The sequence below is a fragment of the Heterodontus francisci genome, chromosome 34 (assembly GCF_036365525.1).
Source record: "Heterodontus francisci isolate sHetFra1 chromosome 34, sHetFra1.hap1, whole genome shotgun sequence".
Lineage (NCBI taxonomy): Eukaryota > Metazoa > Chordata > Chondrichthyes > Heterodontiformes > Heterodontidae > Heterodontus > Heterodontus francisci.
The window spans coordinates 6699435-6715931 of record NC_090404.1 but is presented as its reverse complement, the minus strand read 5'-3'; the positions used below and the strand labels follow the sequence as shown (position 1 = coordinate 6715931).

Sequence of the window (16497 nt, the reverse complement as noted above, 5' to 3'; positions counted from 1 at the left end):
CATACCCACATCATATTGCTATAAGTGGGAATCGCATAATAAATAAATAGGTGGAATTGCCTTGAACCCGTTGTATTTCCTTGACCTTTCTCACAGAGGTGTGAATTACATTCAAATTGAAGACTCCTTTATTACTGATAACAGCTGCGTACCGTACAGTTTAATTTTTGATGATTTCCATTGTCAAACTTGCCTTCTCATAGCCAGGCTACCGATGGATCGAGAAATCCCCAGTTTGTGATCCGTTTCCATGTAGCATAGCGTTAAGTCTTGATAGCTGCATTTCTGATACCATAGTATGTTGCACAGTCTGTCGCTATTACAGTTACCTGCAATGATTTGGGTGCAGGGGGATAGATTTGCTGATCGCCCTATCGGTTCTGATTCACTAGCTCCTGTTTTTCAAAAGCTGATCTGAATTTTGCATGTCACTCCTTCATTATCAAGCAAGTCAACTTATTTTACAACTAATTTTCAAATGGCTGTCTTAGGGTAACAGAATCAACAGCCATTCGAGAAATAGAGAGAGAGAGACTTGTGTGATGTGAAGTGTTTCTATTCACTCTGGTCCTTAGTAGTGTAACTACAGTCATTCACGCTGCAAATAGAATCACTTCTCGATTATCCCACACATTGTTGCATAAAATGATTTTAAAAAAACATTATCGGGGATACTTTATTGCTATAGATTGAAGGGTTGGATAGCAAGAGACAGAGCAATGAGCAGTCACTTTAGACGCCCTTAATATAATTTAATCTTAGACTTTGACATCCTTAGTGTAGTTTTGACTTAATAAAGGGGTTTAATTCACAATCCACAATGCAATTATTTATTACTGAACGCATTCTCAACTGCAATATTTCCATTCAGTACCAAGTAACAGTTTGCATTCAAACCATATAGCCAAATATCAATCCCGAGATAGAGGTAAAAAGTTCACATTTAATAATATCCCAGTGTAATGATATGAGTCCATTCTTTTGGTGATGTGGAAGGTGGGACGTGGATCCAGTAACCGCCTCTATCAGGGAATCAATAGGCGGGGCCTGTAACCTCGCCCCCTTCTGCCAGGTTTTTAAATGCCGGTCACTGGGACCGCAATACAACATTCCGGGAGTCAGTTTGCTCAGTGAGTTCTTATCAGAACCATTTCTCCCGAATTGCCAGAAGTATGAGGTCGGCGATTTCTCTCAGTCTGTTACTGGTTTTCTTATCCCGTGCGTAGTTTTGATTGTCCGTTTCTCTCACTGTTACTGTCTCAGTATTAGTCTCTCTGGAATGTTACAGAGTCAGGAATCAATTCACCAGGATTAATCCTCAGGGTTTTGATATTTTGACAGGTGTCCATTTGGATGTCGTGTTGACTCAGCCAGAGGCAGAGACCGGGAAACCCGGAGGCTCCCTGAGACTGACCTGCAAAACCACTGGATTCAATCTTGGCAGCTATAGGATGCACTGGATCCGACAGGTTCCCGGGAAGGGGCTGCAGTGGTTGGTTCACTACAATACTTCATCCAGCAATGGTTATGCCCCAGAGATTAAGGATCGATTTACTGCGTCCAAAGAAACTTCAAATAATATCTTCACTTTGGACATGAAGAACCTGAAGACCAAAGACAGCGCCATCTATTACTGTGCAAGAGAATCACAGTGAGGGGAACCAGGGCTGGAACCGGACAAAAACAGATCGTGAGGGAGTTCGACACATTCCATCATAACCTGACGGTCAGTAATTGTATTAAATATAATGTTAACGGCAGTGTTCAGAACCAGACCATATACGGGTCTCTTACAAAACTAACCCAGCTGAGATTCAATGGAACAAATCTAAGAACGGACTGCCGTTCTGATGAGTAATTTTGCTTATGCTGAATTTTAACCTTAAGAGTGTCAGCAATTGCAGACCTGGATAAGATGCTAGTTTCAAGGTGATTGTTACCTGTACGGAGTTACATGGAGCTGTGTTAACTTCCTACTGCATGTTGTAAACTTTTGGATCTTTCTAAACTAGATCAGAAGTGAACTTCTATTTGAAGTGAATATTGAGAGGCAGTACCGAACAGAGAGTGAGTGAAGTATTTGTGCGGGTTTGTGCCACTGTGCACAGTGATACAACCTAATGGTCCACTCGTACAAAAACTGACTGCGGTCTGTTTTGGCAGAGGATGTGTTCCAGTGCGGTCAGATAGAGCTGCAGCACCGAGTGCAATTCCTGACAACTGAATCATGCCATCATACAGCGCGGAAGGCGGCCATTCGGCCATGATACCTATACCAGCTTTTTGAAAGAGCTATCCAATTAGTTCCACTGCCCTGGTCTTTCCCCACAGAATTGCAATTTATTTCCCCTTCAATTATTTATTAAATGCTTCATTGAATGTGCTTCGACAACCCTTTCAAGCTGCGCAGTCCAGATCACAAGAGGTCGAAGTGCAAAACAAAGTCCTCATCATCCCTTTAATTATTTTCCCAGTCACGTTTGCAGCAGTGTCCTCCTGTTGAGCACCTTTCTGCCATTGGAAGCAGTTTCTCTCTATCTGCTCCATCAAACCCATCCTAATTTTGAACATTTCTATTTACATAGAACATAGAACATAGAACATAGAACATACAGCACAGAACAGGCCCTTCGGCCCACAATGTTGTGCCGATCCTTTGTCCTCTGTCAAGGACAATTTAATCTATACCCCATCATTCTCCTTTATCCATATACCTATCCAAAAGCCTTTTGAAAGTCCCTAAAGTTTCTGACTCAACAACTTCCCCGGGCAAGGCATTCCATGCCTCGACCACTCTCTGGGTAAAGAACCTTCCCCTGACATCCCCCTTATATCTCCCACCCTTCACCTTAAATTTATGACCCCTTGTAACGCTTTGCTCCACCCGGGGAAAAAGTTTCTGACTGTCTACCCTATCTATTCCCCTGATCATCTTATAAACCTCTATCATGTCACCCCTCATCCTTCTCCTTTCTAATGAGAAGAGGCCTAGAATGTTCAGCCTTTCCTCGTAAGACTTATTCTCCATTCCAGGCAACATCCTGGTAAATCTCCTCTGCACCCTCTCCAAGGCTTCCACATCCTTCCTAAAATGAGGCGACCAGAACTGCACACAGTACTCCAAATGAGGCCTTACCAAGGTCCTGTACAGCTGCATCATCACCTCACGGCTCTTAAATTCAATCCCTCTGCTAATGAACGCTAACACCCCATATGCCTTCTTCACAGCCCTATCCACTTGAGTTGCAACTTTCAATGATCTATGCACATAGACCCCAAGGTCTCTCTGCTCCTCCACATGCCCAAGAACCCTACCGTTAACCCAGTATTTTGCATTCATGTTTGTCCTTCCAAAATGGACGACCTCACACTTTTCAGGGTTAAACTCCATCTGCCACTTTTCAGCCCAGCACTGCAACCTATCCAAGTCCCTTTGCAGACGACAATAGCCCTCCTCGGTATCCACAACTCCACCAACCTTTGTATCATCTGCAAATTTACTGACCCACCCTTCGACTTCCTCATCCAAGTCGTTAATAAAAATCACAAACAGGAGAGGACCCAGAACTGATCCCTGCGGCACGCCACTGGTAACTGGGCTCCAGGCTGAGTATTTACCATCTAAGACCACTCTCTGCCTTCTATCAGTTAGCCAATTCTTAATCCAACTGGCCACATTCCCCACTATCCCATGCCTCCTGACTTTCTCCATAAGTCTACCATGGGGGACCTTATCAAATGCCTTACTAAAATCCATGTACACCACATCCACTGGTTTACCCTCATCCACTTGCTTGGTCACCTGCTCAAAGAATTCAATCAGGCTTGTGAGGCAAGACCTACCCCTCACAAAACCGTGCTGACTGTCCCGAATCAAGCAGTGTCTTTCCAGATGCTCAGAAATCCTATCCCTCAGCACCTTTTCCATCAACTTGCCTACCACCGAAGTAAGACTAACTGGCCTGTAATTCCCAGGGTTGTTCCTATTCCCTTTCTTGAACAGGGGCACAACATTTGCCACCCTCCAATCACCTGGTACCACCCCCGTCAGCAGAGAAGATGAAAAGATCATTGCCAGCGGCTCTGCAATTTCATCCCTTGCTTCCCATAACCTGATTAATCTGATCTCATCCGTCTTTGCTCAAACGAGAACAATCCCAGTCTCCACCGTCTCTCAATATAACTAAAGTTCATTATCCCTAGTGCCAGTCCAATACATCTTCTCTGCACACATTCGAATCCTTGGCATTCTGTCTAAATTGTGGTTTTCAGAATTGTATATAGTTCTCTGGCTGAGGTCTAAACAGTGAGTTATCGAGGTGCAGTAAAATTCCGTTGCCTTTGCACTCTATGCCTCTATGTATAAAATGTCACAATGCTATGTGTTTGTTTTCAACAGATCATTAACTTGTCCTGCCACCTTCAAATAGGATGAAGTAGCAAGTAGAGAACAGCGGATGATGGGCGAGGTGTTGAGGGAAAATTCCTCCATGGGGCAAGTCACGAAGTGGAGCTGGAGTTATCAGAGCAAATAAACAATACATGATCAGTGCTGAGGAAGGTGGCGCATTAGTACAACCGAAGAATGAGGGACTGGGTGTCCACTTCAATATACATATCGAGCTTCCTACTCCACTTCCACAGAGGTCACAAGCTACCGAGTTAGCAGGGAGCTGCCTTCCGTCTTATTGATCTCAAGACAACCTAAACTTAAATGAACCTTCCATCAGATGTCACACGCACGTTACTCCCATCTCCTTGCCCCCACAAATATGCAGACGCAAAATTAAAAGCTGGTACTTTTTTCTTCCTACCAGTCTTGCTCAAGGTGCTATTTTTAGCACAAAGGGGGAGGTAGCAATATGGAATTCTGTCCCCTAAAAGACTATGGATTCTTGGGGGGGGGGGGGTGGGGGTGGAGGGGTTGGAGTTGGACCTTTCAATATTAAGATTGATACATTTTTGTTTGGTATCAAAAGATGTGGCGCAAAGGTGGATAAATGGAGTGAGGTAAACATCAGACATGATGCAATGAAATGACAGAGCAAGCGGGAGGGATGAATGGCTCCGTCCTGTTCTTATTTAACAGGCCCAAAAAGCTGAAAGACCTCCTCCTGTTCTCATGTTGCTGTGCGAGGTTGTGAAGAGATTTGGAGCAGAGACGTGTGACCAGCCCGAGATCAGCCGGGATCTAATTCTATGGCAGAATATTTTCAAGAGTCCCAATGTCCTCCTTATTATCCTATGTTGCCTCTGTAAGTGTGTCAATGCGTATGGAGCTAAGGCAGGTAAAAAGGTTAAGATGCAAATCAGCCCTGGTCTGATTTTATTTTTATTCGTTTGTGGGATGTGGGCGTCGCTGGCTGGGCCAGCATTTATTGCCCACCCCTGATTGCACTTGAACTGAGTGGCTTGCTAGGCTATTTCAGAGGGCATTTTCAAGCACATTGCTGTGGGTCTGGAATCACATGTCGGTCAGACTAGGTAAAGATGGCTGATTTCCCTCCCTAAAGGAAATTAGTGAACCAGAAGGGTTTTTACAACAACGGTTTCATAGTCGTCGTAATCCTAGTTTTCTTTTAAATTCCAGATATACCAATTGATTTGAATATTTCACTCTCTGCCATAGTGGGATGCGAACTAATGTCCCCAGAACATTAGCCTGGGCTTTGGATTACTCGTCCCGTGACATTGCCACTACGCCACTGTCTCTCCCACTGAACGGAGGAGCAGGCTGAAGTGGCCAAATAGCGTAATCATGTGACTATCTGACAGCAATGCCAGGCAGAGAGAACAGAGCAGTCCTCCAATGTGGGGTGACAGCGATGTGCGCTTGTCCAGAGAGAACCGGCTGTCCTTCAGCTTGGTTATTTTTCCCTCCTAAGAAAAAGAATCCTCATGTGTATCAGGGAATCTCAGAATTATTACAGCGCAGAAGGAGCCCATTCGGTCCGTCGTGTCTGCGTTGGCTTTCCGAAGGAGCAAGGTACCTGGTGCCAGTGTCCCACCTTCTCCCCAAAACCCTGCACATTCTTCCCTTTCAGATAACAGTCCAATCACCTTTTGAATGCCACGATTGAACCTGCCTCCGCCACAGTCTCAAGCCGTGCATTCCAGATCCCAACCACTCGCTGTGTGAAAAATCTTTTCCTTATGTCTCCATTGCTTCTTTTGCCAACCTTAAATCTGTTCCCTCTTGTTCTCGATCCTTCCACCAATGTGAACCGGTTTCCCTTACCTACTCTGTCTGCACTCCTTGTGATTTTTAGGGCGGCACAGTGGCGCAGTGGTTAGCACCGCAGCCTCACAGCTCCAGGGACCCGGGTTCAATTCTGGATACCGCCTGTGTGGAGTTTGCAAGTTCTCCCTGTGTCTGCGTGGGTTTCCTCCGGGTACTCCTGTTTCCTCCCACATTCCAAAGACTTGCACGTTGTTAGGTAAATTGGCCATTATAAATTGCCCCAAGTATAGGTAGGTGGTAGGGAAATATAGGGACAGATGGGGATGTGGTAGGAATATGGAATTAGTGTAGGATTAGTATAAATGGGTGGTTGATGGTCGGCACAGACTCGGTGGGCCGAAGGGCCTGTTTCAGTGCTGTATCTCTAAATAAAAATAAATTAACAACTCTATCAAAGCTCCTCTCAACCTTCTCTTCTCCAAGGAAAGCAGTCTCAAACTCCCTAATATAGCTACGTAACTGAAGTTCCCCATCTCTGGAACAATTGTTGTCAATCTTTTCTGCACCCTCCATAACGCCTTCACATCTTTCCGAACGTGTGCGATCCAGAACTTGCTACAGTACTCCAGTTGAGGCCGAACCAGTGCTTAATACAAGTTTAACATGAGTTCCTACTCGATGCTCCTATTGATGAAGCCTAGGATACTGTATGCTTTATTAACTGCTCTCTCAACCTGTCCTGACAGCTTTAATGATTTATGCACATAGACACCAAGGTCTCTCTGCTCCTGCACTCCATTTAGAATTGTATCTTTTATATTATATTGTCTCTCTACCTACCTATTGTCTTCCTACCAAGATGAATTATTTCACTGCATTAAATTACAGCAGCCACTTGTCCGCCTATTCCACCAACCTGTCTATGTCCTTTTGAGGTTCGACTATTCTCCTAAAATTTCAAAATGCCTGCACATTTCGGATCATCCAAAAGTTTCGAAATTATGCCCTGTATGCAAAGGTCTAAGACATTAATATATATTAGGAAGGGCAAAGGTCTTAACACCGACCACTGGGGAATTCCACTGCAAATCTTCCTCCAGCCCGAACACATCCATTAATTACGATTGCCCATGTTGGAGCTAAATGAGCAAAGGATATAGTCAGAAGAAACATTTAGTTGGCAGTTGAATTTTTTGACTCTAGGTAAGTAGTAAAAAGAGGAAGCAAGTTGAAAGCAAGTTTCATGATTCGTTGCTCCAAGCGGCCGATTTAACCATTATCACCGCCAGATGGGAGAGAGAGGAATCTCCTGCTCCCAGGACTCTATCACTCCAGATTATAACTGGGCAGCCTCTGAGGAAATTCGTTTATATGAAAATATGAGTTTAAATTAACAAGCAGAAAAGATAACAATCACAGGCAGAATACAAAAAATGGATCCTGGCATATTCATGGAGTGAATTTCCCGGCGGAGCAGCAGGAGAAGGTAGCGACTCTTCGGTGGGTGAGTGAAGGCATCAGGAGCTGTGTTTTAAAAGTAAGTACTTACTGTTTTACTTACTGTTTTCCTTGTCTTTGAGTTTCTTTTGGCGCCGGAGGAACCGGAAGCTGGTCGGCAGCGAGGTCTCCTGGGTAGGTATTTTCCTTAAAGGTGCGGAGCTGAGTAAACCCGAGCCACTACACATGTAGTGTCTCCCGCCCATCCTCCTCCTCTAACCTAATAATAAGACCCTTTTTACCCTCCTCCTCTAGCCAAAAAGGACTGAACAGGTAAGCTATTTACTGTTTTTGTTAATATCTATAGTTGTACTTAACTAAGGGGTAATTGAATAAAAGAAATGGCAGCCAGTGTAGTGTCTGTGGGTCTGGAATCACATGTCGGTCAGACTAGGTAAAGATGGCTGATTTCCCTCCCTAAAGGAAATTAGTGAACCAGAAGGGTTTTTACAACAACGGTTTCATAGTCGTCGTAATCCTAGTTTTCTTTTAAATTCCAGATATACCAATTGATTTGAATATTTCACTCTCTGCCATAGTGGGATGCGAACTAATGTCCCCAGAACATTAGCCTGGGCTTTGGATTACTCGTCCCGTGACATTGCCACTACGCCACTGTCTCTCCCACTGAACGGAGGAGCAGGCTGAAGTGGCCAAATAGCGTAATCATGTGACTATCTGACAGCAATGCCAGGCAGAGAGAACAGAGCAGTCCTCCAATGTGGGGTGACAGCGATGTGCGCTTGTCCAGAGAGAACCGGCTGTCCTTCAGCTTGGTTATTTTTCCCTCCTAAGAAAAAGAATCCTCATGTGTATCAGGGAATCTCAGAATTATTACAGCACAGAAGGAGCCCATTCGGTCCGTCGTGACTGCGTTGGCTTTCCGAAGGAGCAAGGTACCTGGTGCCAGTGTCCCACCTTCTCCCCAAAACCCTGCACATTCTTCCCTTTCAGATAACAGTCCAATCACCTTTTGAATGCCACGATTGAACCTGCCTCCGCCACAGTCTCAAGCCGTGCATTCCAGATCCCAACCACTCGCTGTGTGAAAAATCTTTTCCTTATGTCTCCATTGCTTCTTTTGCCAACCTTAAATCTCTTCCCTCTTGTTCTCGATCCTTCCACCAATGTGAACCGGTTTCCCTTACCTACTCTGTCTGCACTCCTTGTGATTTTTAGGGCGGCACAGTGGCGCAGTGGTTAGCACCGCAGCCTCACAGCTCCAGGGACCCGGGTTCAATTCTGGATACCGCCTGTGTGGAGTTTGCAAGTTCTCCCTGTGTCTGCGTGGGTTTCCTCCGGGTACTCCTGTTTCCTCCCACATTCCAAAGACTTGCACGTTGTTAGGTAAATTGGCCATTATAAATTGCCCCAAGTATAGGTAGGTGGTAGGGAAATATAGGGACAGATGGGGATGTGGTAGGAATATGGAATTAGTGTAGGATTAGTATAAATGGGTGGTTGATGGTCGGCACAGACTCGGTGGGCCGAAGGGCCTGTTTCAGTGCTGTATCTCTAAATAAAAATAAATTAACAACTCTATCAAAGCTCCTCTCAACCTTCTCTTCTCCAAGGAAAGCAGTCTCAAACTCCCTAATATAGCTACGTAACTGAAGTTCCCCATCTCTGGAACAATTGTTGTCAATCTTTTCTGCACCCTCCATAACGCCTTCACATCTTTCCGAACGTGTGCGATCCAGAACTTGCTACAGTACTCCAGTTGAGGCCGAACCAGTGCTTAATACAAGTTTAACATGAGTTCCTACTCGATGCTCCTATTGATGAAGCCTAGGATACTGTATGCTTTATTAACTGCTCTCTCAACCTGTCCTGACAGCTTTAATGATTTATGCACATAGACACCAAGGTCTCTCTGCTCCTGCACTCCATTTAGAATTGTATCTTTTATATTATATTGTCTCTCTACCTACCTATTGTCTTCCTACCAAGATGAATTATTTCACTGCATTAAATTACAGCAGCCACTTGTCCGCCTATTCCACCAACCTGTCTATGTCCTTTTGAGGTTCGACTATTCTCCTAAAATTTCAAAATGCCTGCACATTTCGGATCATCCAAAAGTTTCGAAATTATGCCCTGTATGCAAAGGTCTAAGACATTAATATATATTAGGAAGGGCAAAGGTCCGCTGCTCCGCCGGGAAATTCACTCCATGAATATGCCAGGATCCATTTTTTGTATTCTGCCTGTGATTGTTATCTTTTCTGCTTGTTAATTTAAACTCATATTTTCATATAAACGAATTTCCTCAGAGGCTGCCCAGTTATAATCTGGAGTGATAGAGTCCTGGGAGCAGGAGATTCCTCTCTCTCCCATCTGGCGGTGATAATGGTTAAATCGGCCGCTTGGAGCAACGAATCATGAAACTTGCTTTCAACTTGCTTCCTCTTTTTACTACTTACCTAGAGTCAAAAAATTCAACTGCCAACTAAATGTTTCTTCTGACTATATCCTTTGCTCATTTAGCTCCAACATGGGCAATCGTAATTAATGGATGTGTTCGGGCTGGAGGAAGATTTGCAGTGGAATTCCCCAGTGGTCGGTGTTAAGACCTTTGCCCTTCCTAATATATATTAATGTCTTAGACCTTTGCATACAGGGCATAATTTCGAAACTTTTGGATGATCCGAAATGTGCAGGCATTTTGAAATTTTAGGAGAATAGTCGAACCTCAAAAGGACATAGACAGGTTGGTGGAATAGGCGGACAAGTGGCTGCTGTAATTTAATGCAGTGAAATAATTCATCTTGGTAGGAAGACAATAGGTAGGTAGAGAGACAATATAATATAAAAGATACAATTCTAAATGGAGTGCAGGAGCAGAGAGACCTTGGTGTCTATGTGCATAAATCATTAAAGCTGTCAGGACAGGTTGAGAGAGCAGTTAATAAAGCATACAGTATCCTAGGCTTCATCAATAGGAGCATCGAGTAGGAACTCATGTTAAACTTGTATTAAGCACTGGTTCGGCCTCAACTGGAGTACTGTAGCAAGTTCTGGATCGCACACGTTCGGAAAGATGTGAAGGCGTTATGGAGGGTGCAGAAAAGATTGACAACAATTGTTCCAGAGATGGGGAACTTCAGTTACGTAGCTATATTAGGGAGTTTGAGACTGCTTTCCTTGGAGAAGAGAAGGTTGAGAGGAGCTTTGATAGAGTTGTTAATTTATTTTTATTTAGAGATACAGCACTGAAACAGGCCCTTCGGCCCACCGAGTCTGTGCCGACCATCAACCACCCATTTATACTAATCCTACACTAATTCCATATTCCTACCACATCCCCATCTGTCCCTATATTTCCCTACCACCTACCTATACTTGGGGCAATTTATAATGGCCAATTTACCTAACAACGTGCAAGTCTTTGGAATGTGGGAGGAAACAGGAGTACCCGGAGGAAACCCACGCAGACACAGGGAGAACTTGCAAACTCCACACAGGCGGTATCCAGAATTGAACCCGGGTCCCTGGAGCTGTGAGGCTGCGGTGCTAACCACTGCGCCACTGTGCCGCCCTAAAAATCACAAGGAGTGCAGACAGAGTAGGTAAGGGAAACCGGTTCACATTGGTGGAAGGATCGAGAACAAGAGGGAAGAGATTTAAGGTTGGCAAAAGAAGCAATGGAGACATAAGGAAAAGATTTTTCACACAGCGAGTGGTTGGGATCTGGAATGCACGGCTTGAGACTGTGGCGGAGGCAGGTTCAATCGTGGCATTCAAAAGGTGATTGGACTGTTATCTGAAAGGGAAGAATGTGCAGGGTTTTGGGGAGAAGGTGGGACACTGGCACCAGGTACCTTGCTCCTTCGGAAAGCCAACGCAGACACGACGGACCGAATGGGCTCCTTCTGTGCTGTAATAATTCTGAGATTCCCTGATACACATGAGGATTCTTTTTCTTAGGAGGGAAAAATAACCAAGCTGAAGGACAGCCGGTTCTCTCTGGACAAGCGCACATCGCTGTCACCCCACATTGGAGGACTGCTCTGTTCTCTCTGCCTGGCATTGCTGTCAGATAGTCACATGATTACGCTATTTGGCCACTTCAGCCTGCTCCTCCGTTCAGTGGGAGAGACAGTGGCGTAGTGGCAATGTCACGGGACGAGTAATCCAAAGCCCAGGCTAATGTTCTGGGGACATTAGTTCGCATCCCACTATGGCAGAGAGTGAAATATTCAAATCAATTGGTATATCTGGAATTTAAAAGAAAACTAGGATTACGACGACTATGAAACCGTTGTTGTAAAAACCCTTCTGGTTCACTAATTTCCTTTAGGGAGGGAAATCAGCCATCTTTACCTAGTCTGACCGACATGTGATTCCAGACCCACAGCAATGTGCTTGAAAATGCCCTCTGAAATAGCCTAGCAAGCCACTCAGTTCAAGTGCAATCAGGGGTGGGCAATAAATGCTGGCCCAGCCAGCGACGCCCACATCCCACAAACGAATAAAAATAAAATCAGACCAGGGCTGATTTGCATCTTAACCTTTTTACCTGCCTTAGCTCCATACGCATTGACACACTTACAGAGGCAACATAGGATAATAAGGAGGACATTGGGACTCTTGAAAATATTCTGCCATAGAATTAGATCCCGGCTGATCTCGGGCTGGTCACACGTCTCTGCTCCAAATCTCTTCACAACCTCGCACAGCAACATGAGAACAGGAGGAGGTCTTTCAGCTTTTTGGGCCTGTTAAATAAGAACAGGACGGAGCCATTCATCCCTCCCGCTTGCTCTGTCATTTCATTGCATCATGTCTGATGTTTACCTCACTCCATTTATCCACCTTTGCGCCACATCTTTTGATACCAAACAAAAATGTATCAATCTTAATATTGAAAGGTCCAACTCCAACCCCTCCACCCCCACCCCCCCCCCCCAAGAATCCATAGTCTTTTAGGGGACAGAATTCCATATTGCTACCTCCCCCTTTGTGCTAAAAATAGCACCTTGAGCAAGACTGGTAGGAAGAAAAAAGTACCAGCTTTTAATTTTGCGTCTGCATATTTGTGGGGGCAAGGAGATGGGAGTAACGTGCGTGTGACATCTGATGGAAGGTTCATTTAAGTTTAGGTTGTCTTGAGATCAATAAGACGGAAGGCAGCTCCCTGCTAACTCGGTAGCTTGTGACCTCTGTGGAAGTGGAGTAGGAAGCTCGATATGTATATTGAAGTGGACACCCAGTCCCTCATTCTTCGGTTGTACTAATGCGCCACCTTCCTCAGCACTGATCATGTATTGTTTATTTGCTCTGATAACTCCAGCTCCACTTCGTGACTTGCCCCATGGAGGAATTTTCCCTCAACACCTCGCCCATCATCCGCTGTTCTCTACTTGCTACTTCATCCTATTTGAAGGTGGCAGGACAAGTTAATGATCTGTTGAAAACAAACACATAGCATTGTGACATTTTATACATAGAGGCATAGAGTGCAAAGGCAACGGAATTTTACTGCACCTCGATAACTCACTGTTTAGACCTCAGCCAGAGAACTATATACAATTCTGAAAACCACAATTTAGACAGAATGCCAAGGATTCGAATGTGTGCAGAGAAGATGTATTGGACTGGCACTAGGGATAATGAACTTTAGTTATATTGAGAGACGGTGGAGACTGGGATTGTTCTCGTTTGAGCAAAGACGGATGAGATCAGATTAATCAGGTTATGGGAAGCAAGGGATGAAATTGCAGAGCCGCTGGCAATGATCTTTTCATCTTCTCTGCTGACGGGGGTGGTACCAGGTGATTGGAGGGTGGCAAATGTTGTGCCCCTGTTCAAGAAAGGGAATAGGAACAACCCTGGGAATTACAGGCCAGTTAGTCTTACTTCGGTGGTAGGCAAGTTGATGGAAAAGGTGCTGAGGGATAGGATTTCTGAGCATCTGGAAAGACACTGCTTGATTCGGGACAGTCAGCACGGTTTTGTGAGGGGTAGGTCTTGCCTCACAAGCCTGATTGAATTCTTTGAGCAGGTGACCAAGCAAGTGGATGAGGGTAAACCAGTGGATGTGGTGTACATGGATTTTAGTAAGGCATTTGATAAGGTCCCCCATGGTAGACTTATGGAGAAAGTCAGGAGGCATGGGATAGTGGGGAATGTGGCCAGTTGGATTAAGAATTGGCTAACTGATAGAAGGCAGAGAGTGGTCTTAGATGGTAAATACTCAGCCTGGAGCCCAGTTACCAGTGGCGTGCCGCAGGGATCAGTTCTGGGTCCTCTCCTGTTTGTGATTTTTATTAACGACTTGGATGAGGAAGTCGAAGGGTGGGTCAGTAAATTTGCAGATGATACAAAGGTTGGTGGAGTTGTGGATACCGAGGAGGGCTATTGTCGTCTGCAAAGGGACTTGGATAGGTTGCAGTGCTGGGCTGAAAAGTGGCAGATGGAGTTTAACCCTGAAAAGTGTGAGGTCGTCCATTTTGGAAGGACAAACATGAATGCAAAATACTGGGTTAACGGTAGGGTTCTTGGGCATGTGGAGGAGCAGAGAGACCTTGGGGTCTATGTGCATAGATCATTGAAAGTTGCAACTCAAGTGGATAGGGCTGTGAAGAAGGCATATGGGGTGTTAGCGTTCATTAGCAGAGGGATTGAATTTAAGAGCCGTGAGGTGATGATGCAGCTGTACAGGACCTTGGTAAGGCCTCATTTGGAGTACTGTGTGCAGTTCTGGTCGCCTCATTTTAGGAAGGATGTGGAAGCCTTGGAGAGGGTGCAGAGGAGATTTACCAGGATGTTGCCTGGAATGGAGAATAAGTCTTACGAGGAAAGGCTGAACATTCTAGGCCTCTTCTCATTAGAAAGGAGAAGGATGAGGGGTGACATGATAGAGGTTTATAAGATGATCAGGGGAATAGATAGGGTAGACAGTCAGAAACTTTTTCCCCGGGTGGAGCAAAGCGTTACAAGGGGTCATAAATTTAAGGTGAAGGGTGGGAGATATAAGGGGGATGTCAGGGGAAGGTTCTTTACCCAGAGAGTGGTCGAGGCATGGAATGCCTTGCCCGGGGAAGTTGTTGAGTCAGAAACTTTAGGGACTTTCAAAAGGCTTTTGGATAGGTATATGGATAAAGGAGAATGATGGGGTATAGATTAAATTGTCCTTGACAGAGGACAAAGGATCGGCACAACATTGTGGGCCGAAGGGCCTGTTCTGTGCTGTATGTTCTATGTTCTATGTTCTATGTTCTATGTAAATAGAAATGTTCAAAATTAGGATGGGTTTGATGGAGCAGATAGAGAGAAACTGCTTCCAATGGCAGAAAGGTGCTCAACAGGAGGACACTGCTGCAACGTGACTGGGAAAATAATTAAAGGGATGATGAGGACTTTGTTTTGCACTTCGACCTCTTGTGATCTGGACTGCGCAGCTTGAAAGGGTTGTCGAAGCACATTCAATGAAGCATTTAATAAATAATTGAAGGGGAAATAAATTGCAATTCTGTGGGGAAAGACCAGGGCAGTGGAACTAATTGGATAGCTCTTTCAAAAAGCTGGTATAGGTATCATGGCCGAATGGCCGCCTTCCGCGCTGTATGATGGCATGATTCAGTTGTCAGGAATTGCACTCGGTGCTGCAGCTCTATCTGACCGCACTGGAACACATCCTCTGCCAAAACAGACCGCAGTCAGTTTTTGTACGAGTGGACCATTAGGTTGTATCACTGTGCACAGTGGCACAAACCCGCACAAATACTTCACTCACTCTCTGTTCGGTACTGCCTCTCAATATTCACTTCAAATAGAAGTTCACTTCTGATCTAGTTTAGAAAGATCCAAAAGTTTACAACATGCAGTAGGAAGTTAACACAGCTCCATGTAACTCCGTACAGGTAACAATCACCTTGAAACTAGCATCTTATCCAGGTCTGCAATTGCTGACACTCTTAAGGTTAAAATTCAGCATAAGCAAAATTACTCATCAGAACGGCAGTCCGTTCTTAGATTTGTTCCATTGAATCTCAGCTGGGTTAGTTTTGTAAGAGACCCGTATATGGTCTGGTTCTGAACACTGCCGTTAACATTATATTTAATACAATTACTGACCGTCAGGTTATGATGGAATGTGTCGAACTCCCTCACGATCTGTTTTTGTCCGGTTCCAGCCCTGGTTCCCCTCACTGTGATTCTCTTGCACAGTAATAGATGGCGCTGTCTTTGGTCTTCAGGTTCTTCATGTCCAAAGTGAAGATATTATTTGAAGTTTCTTTGGACGCAGTAAATCGATCCTTAATCTCTGGGGCATAACCATTGCTGGATGAAGTATTGTAGTGAACCAACCACTGCAGCCCCTTCCCGGGAACCTGTCGGATCCAGTGCATCCTATAGCTGCCAAGATTGAATCCAGTGGTTTTGCAGGTCAGTCTCAGGGAGCCTCCGGGTTTCCCGGTCTCTGCCTCTGGCTGAGTCAACACGACATCCAAATGGACACCTGTCAAAATATCAAAACCCTGAGGATTAATCCTGGTGAATTGATTCCTGACTCTGTAACATTCCAGAGAGACTAATACTGAGACAGTAACAGTGAGAGAAACGGACAATCAAAACTACGCACGGGATAAGAAAACCAGTAACAGACTGAGAGAAATCGCCGACCTCATACTTCTGGCAATTCGGGAGAAATGGTTCTGATAAGAACTCACTGAGCAAACTGACTCCCGGAATGTTGTATTGCGGTCCCAGTGACCGGCATTTAAAAACCTGGCAGAAGGGGGCGAGGTTACAGGCCCCGCCTATTGATTCCCTGATAGAGGCGGTTACTGGATCCACGTCCCACCTTCCACATC

At 44.9% G+C, this 16497-nt stretch overlaps 1 gene segment (V, D, J or C); it reads left to right on the top strand.

Annotated features, from left to right (window-relative positions):
* The first annotated feature begins 1130 nt into the window (after positions 1-1130).
* Positions 1131-16497, top strand: part of LOC137348552 (Ig heavy chain C region, secreted form-like) — a 703592-nt gene continuing 688225 nt past the window's right edge. Inside the window, 2 exon segments of the C gene segment in view lie at positions 1131-1218; positions 1342-1637. Of these exon segments, the coding sequence occupies positions 1173-1218; positions 1342-1637 (342 nt within the window).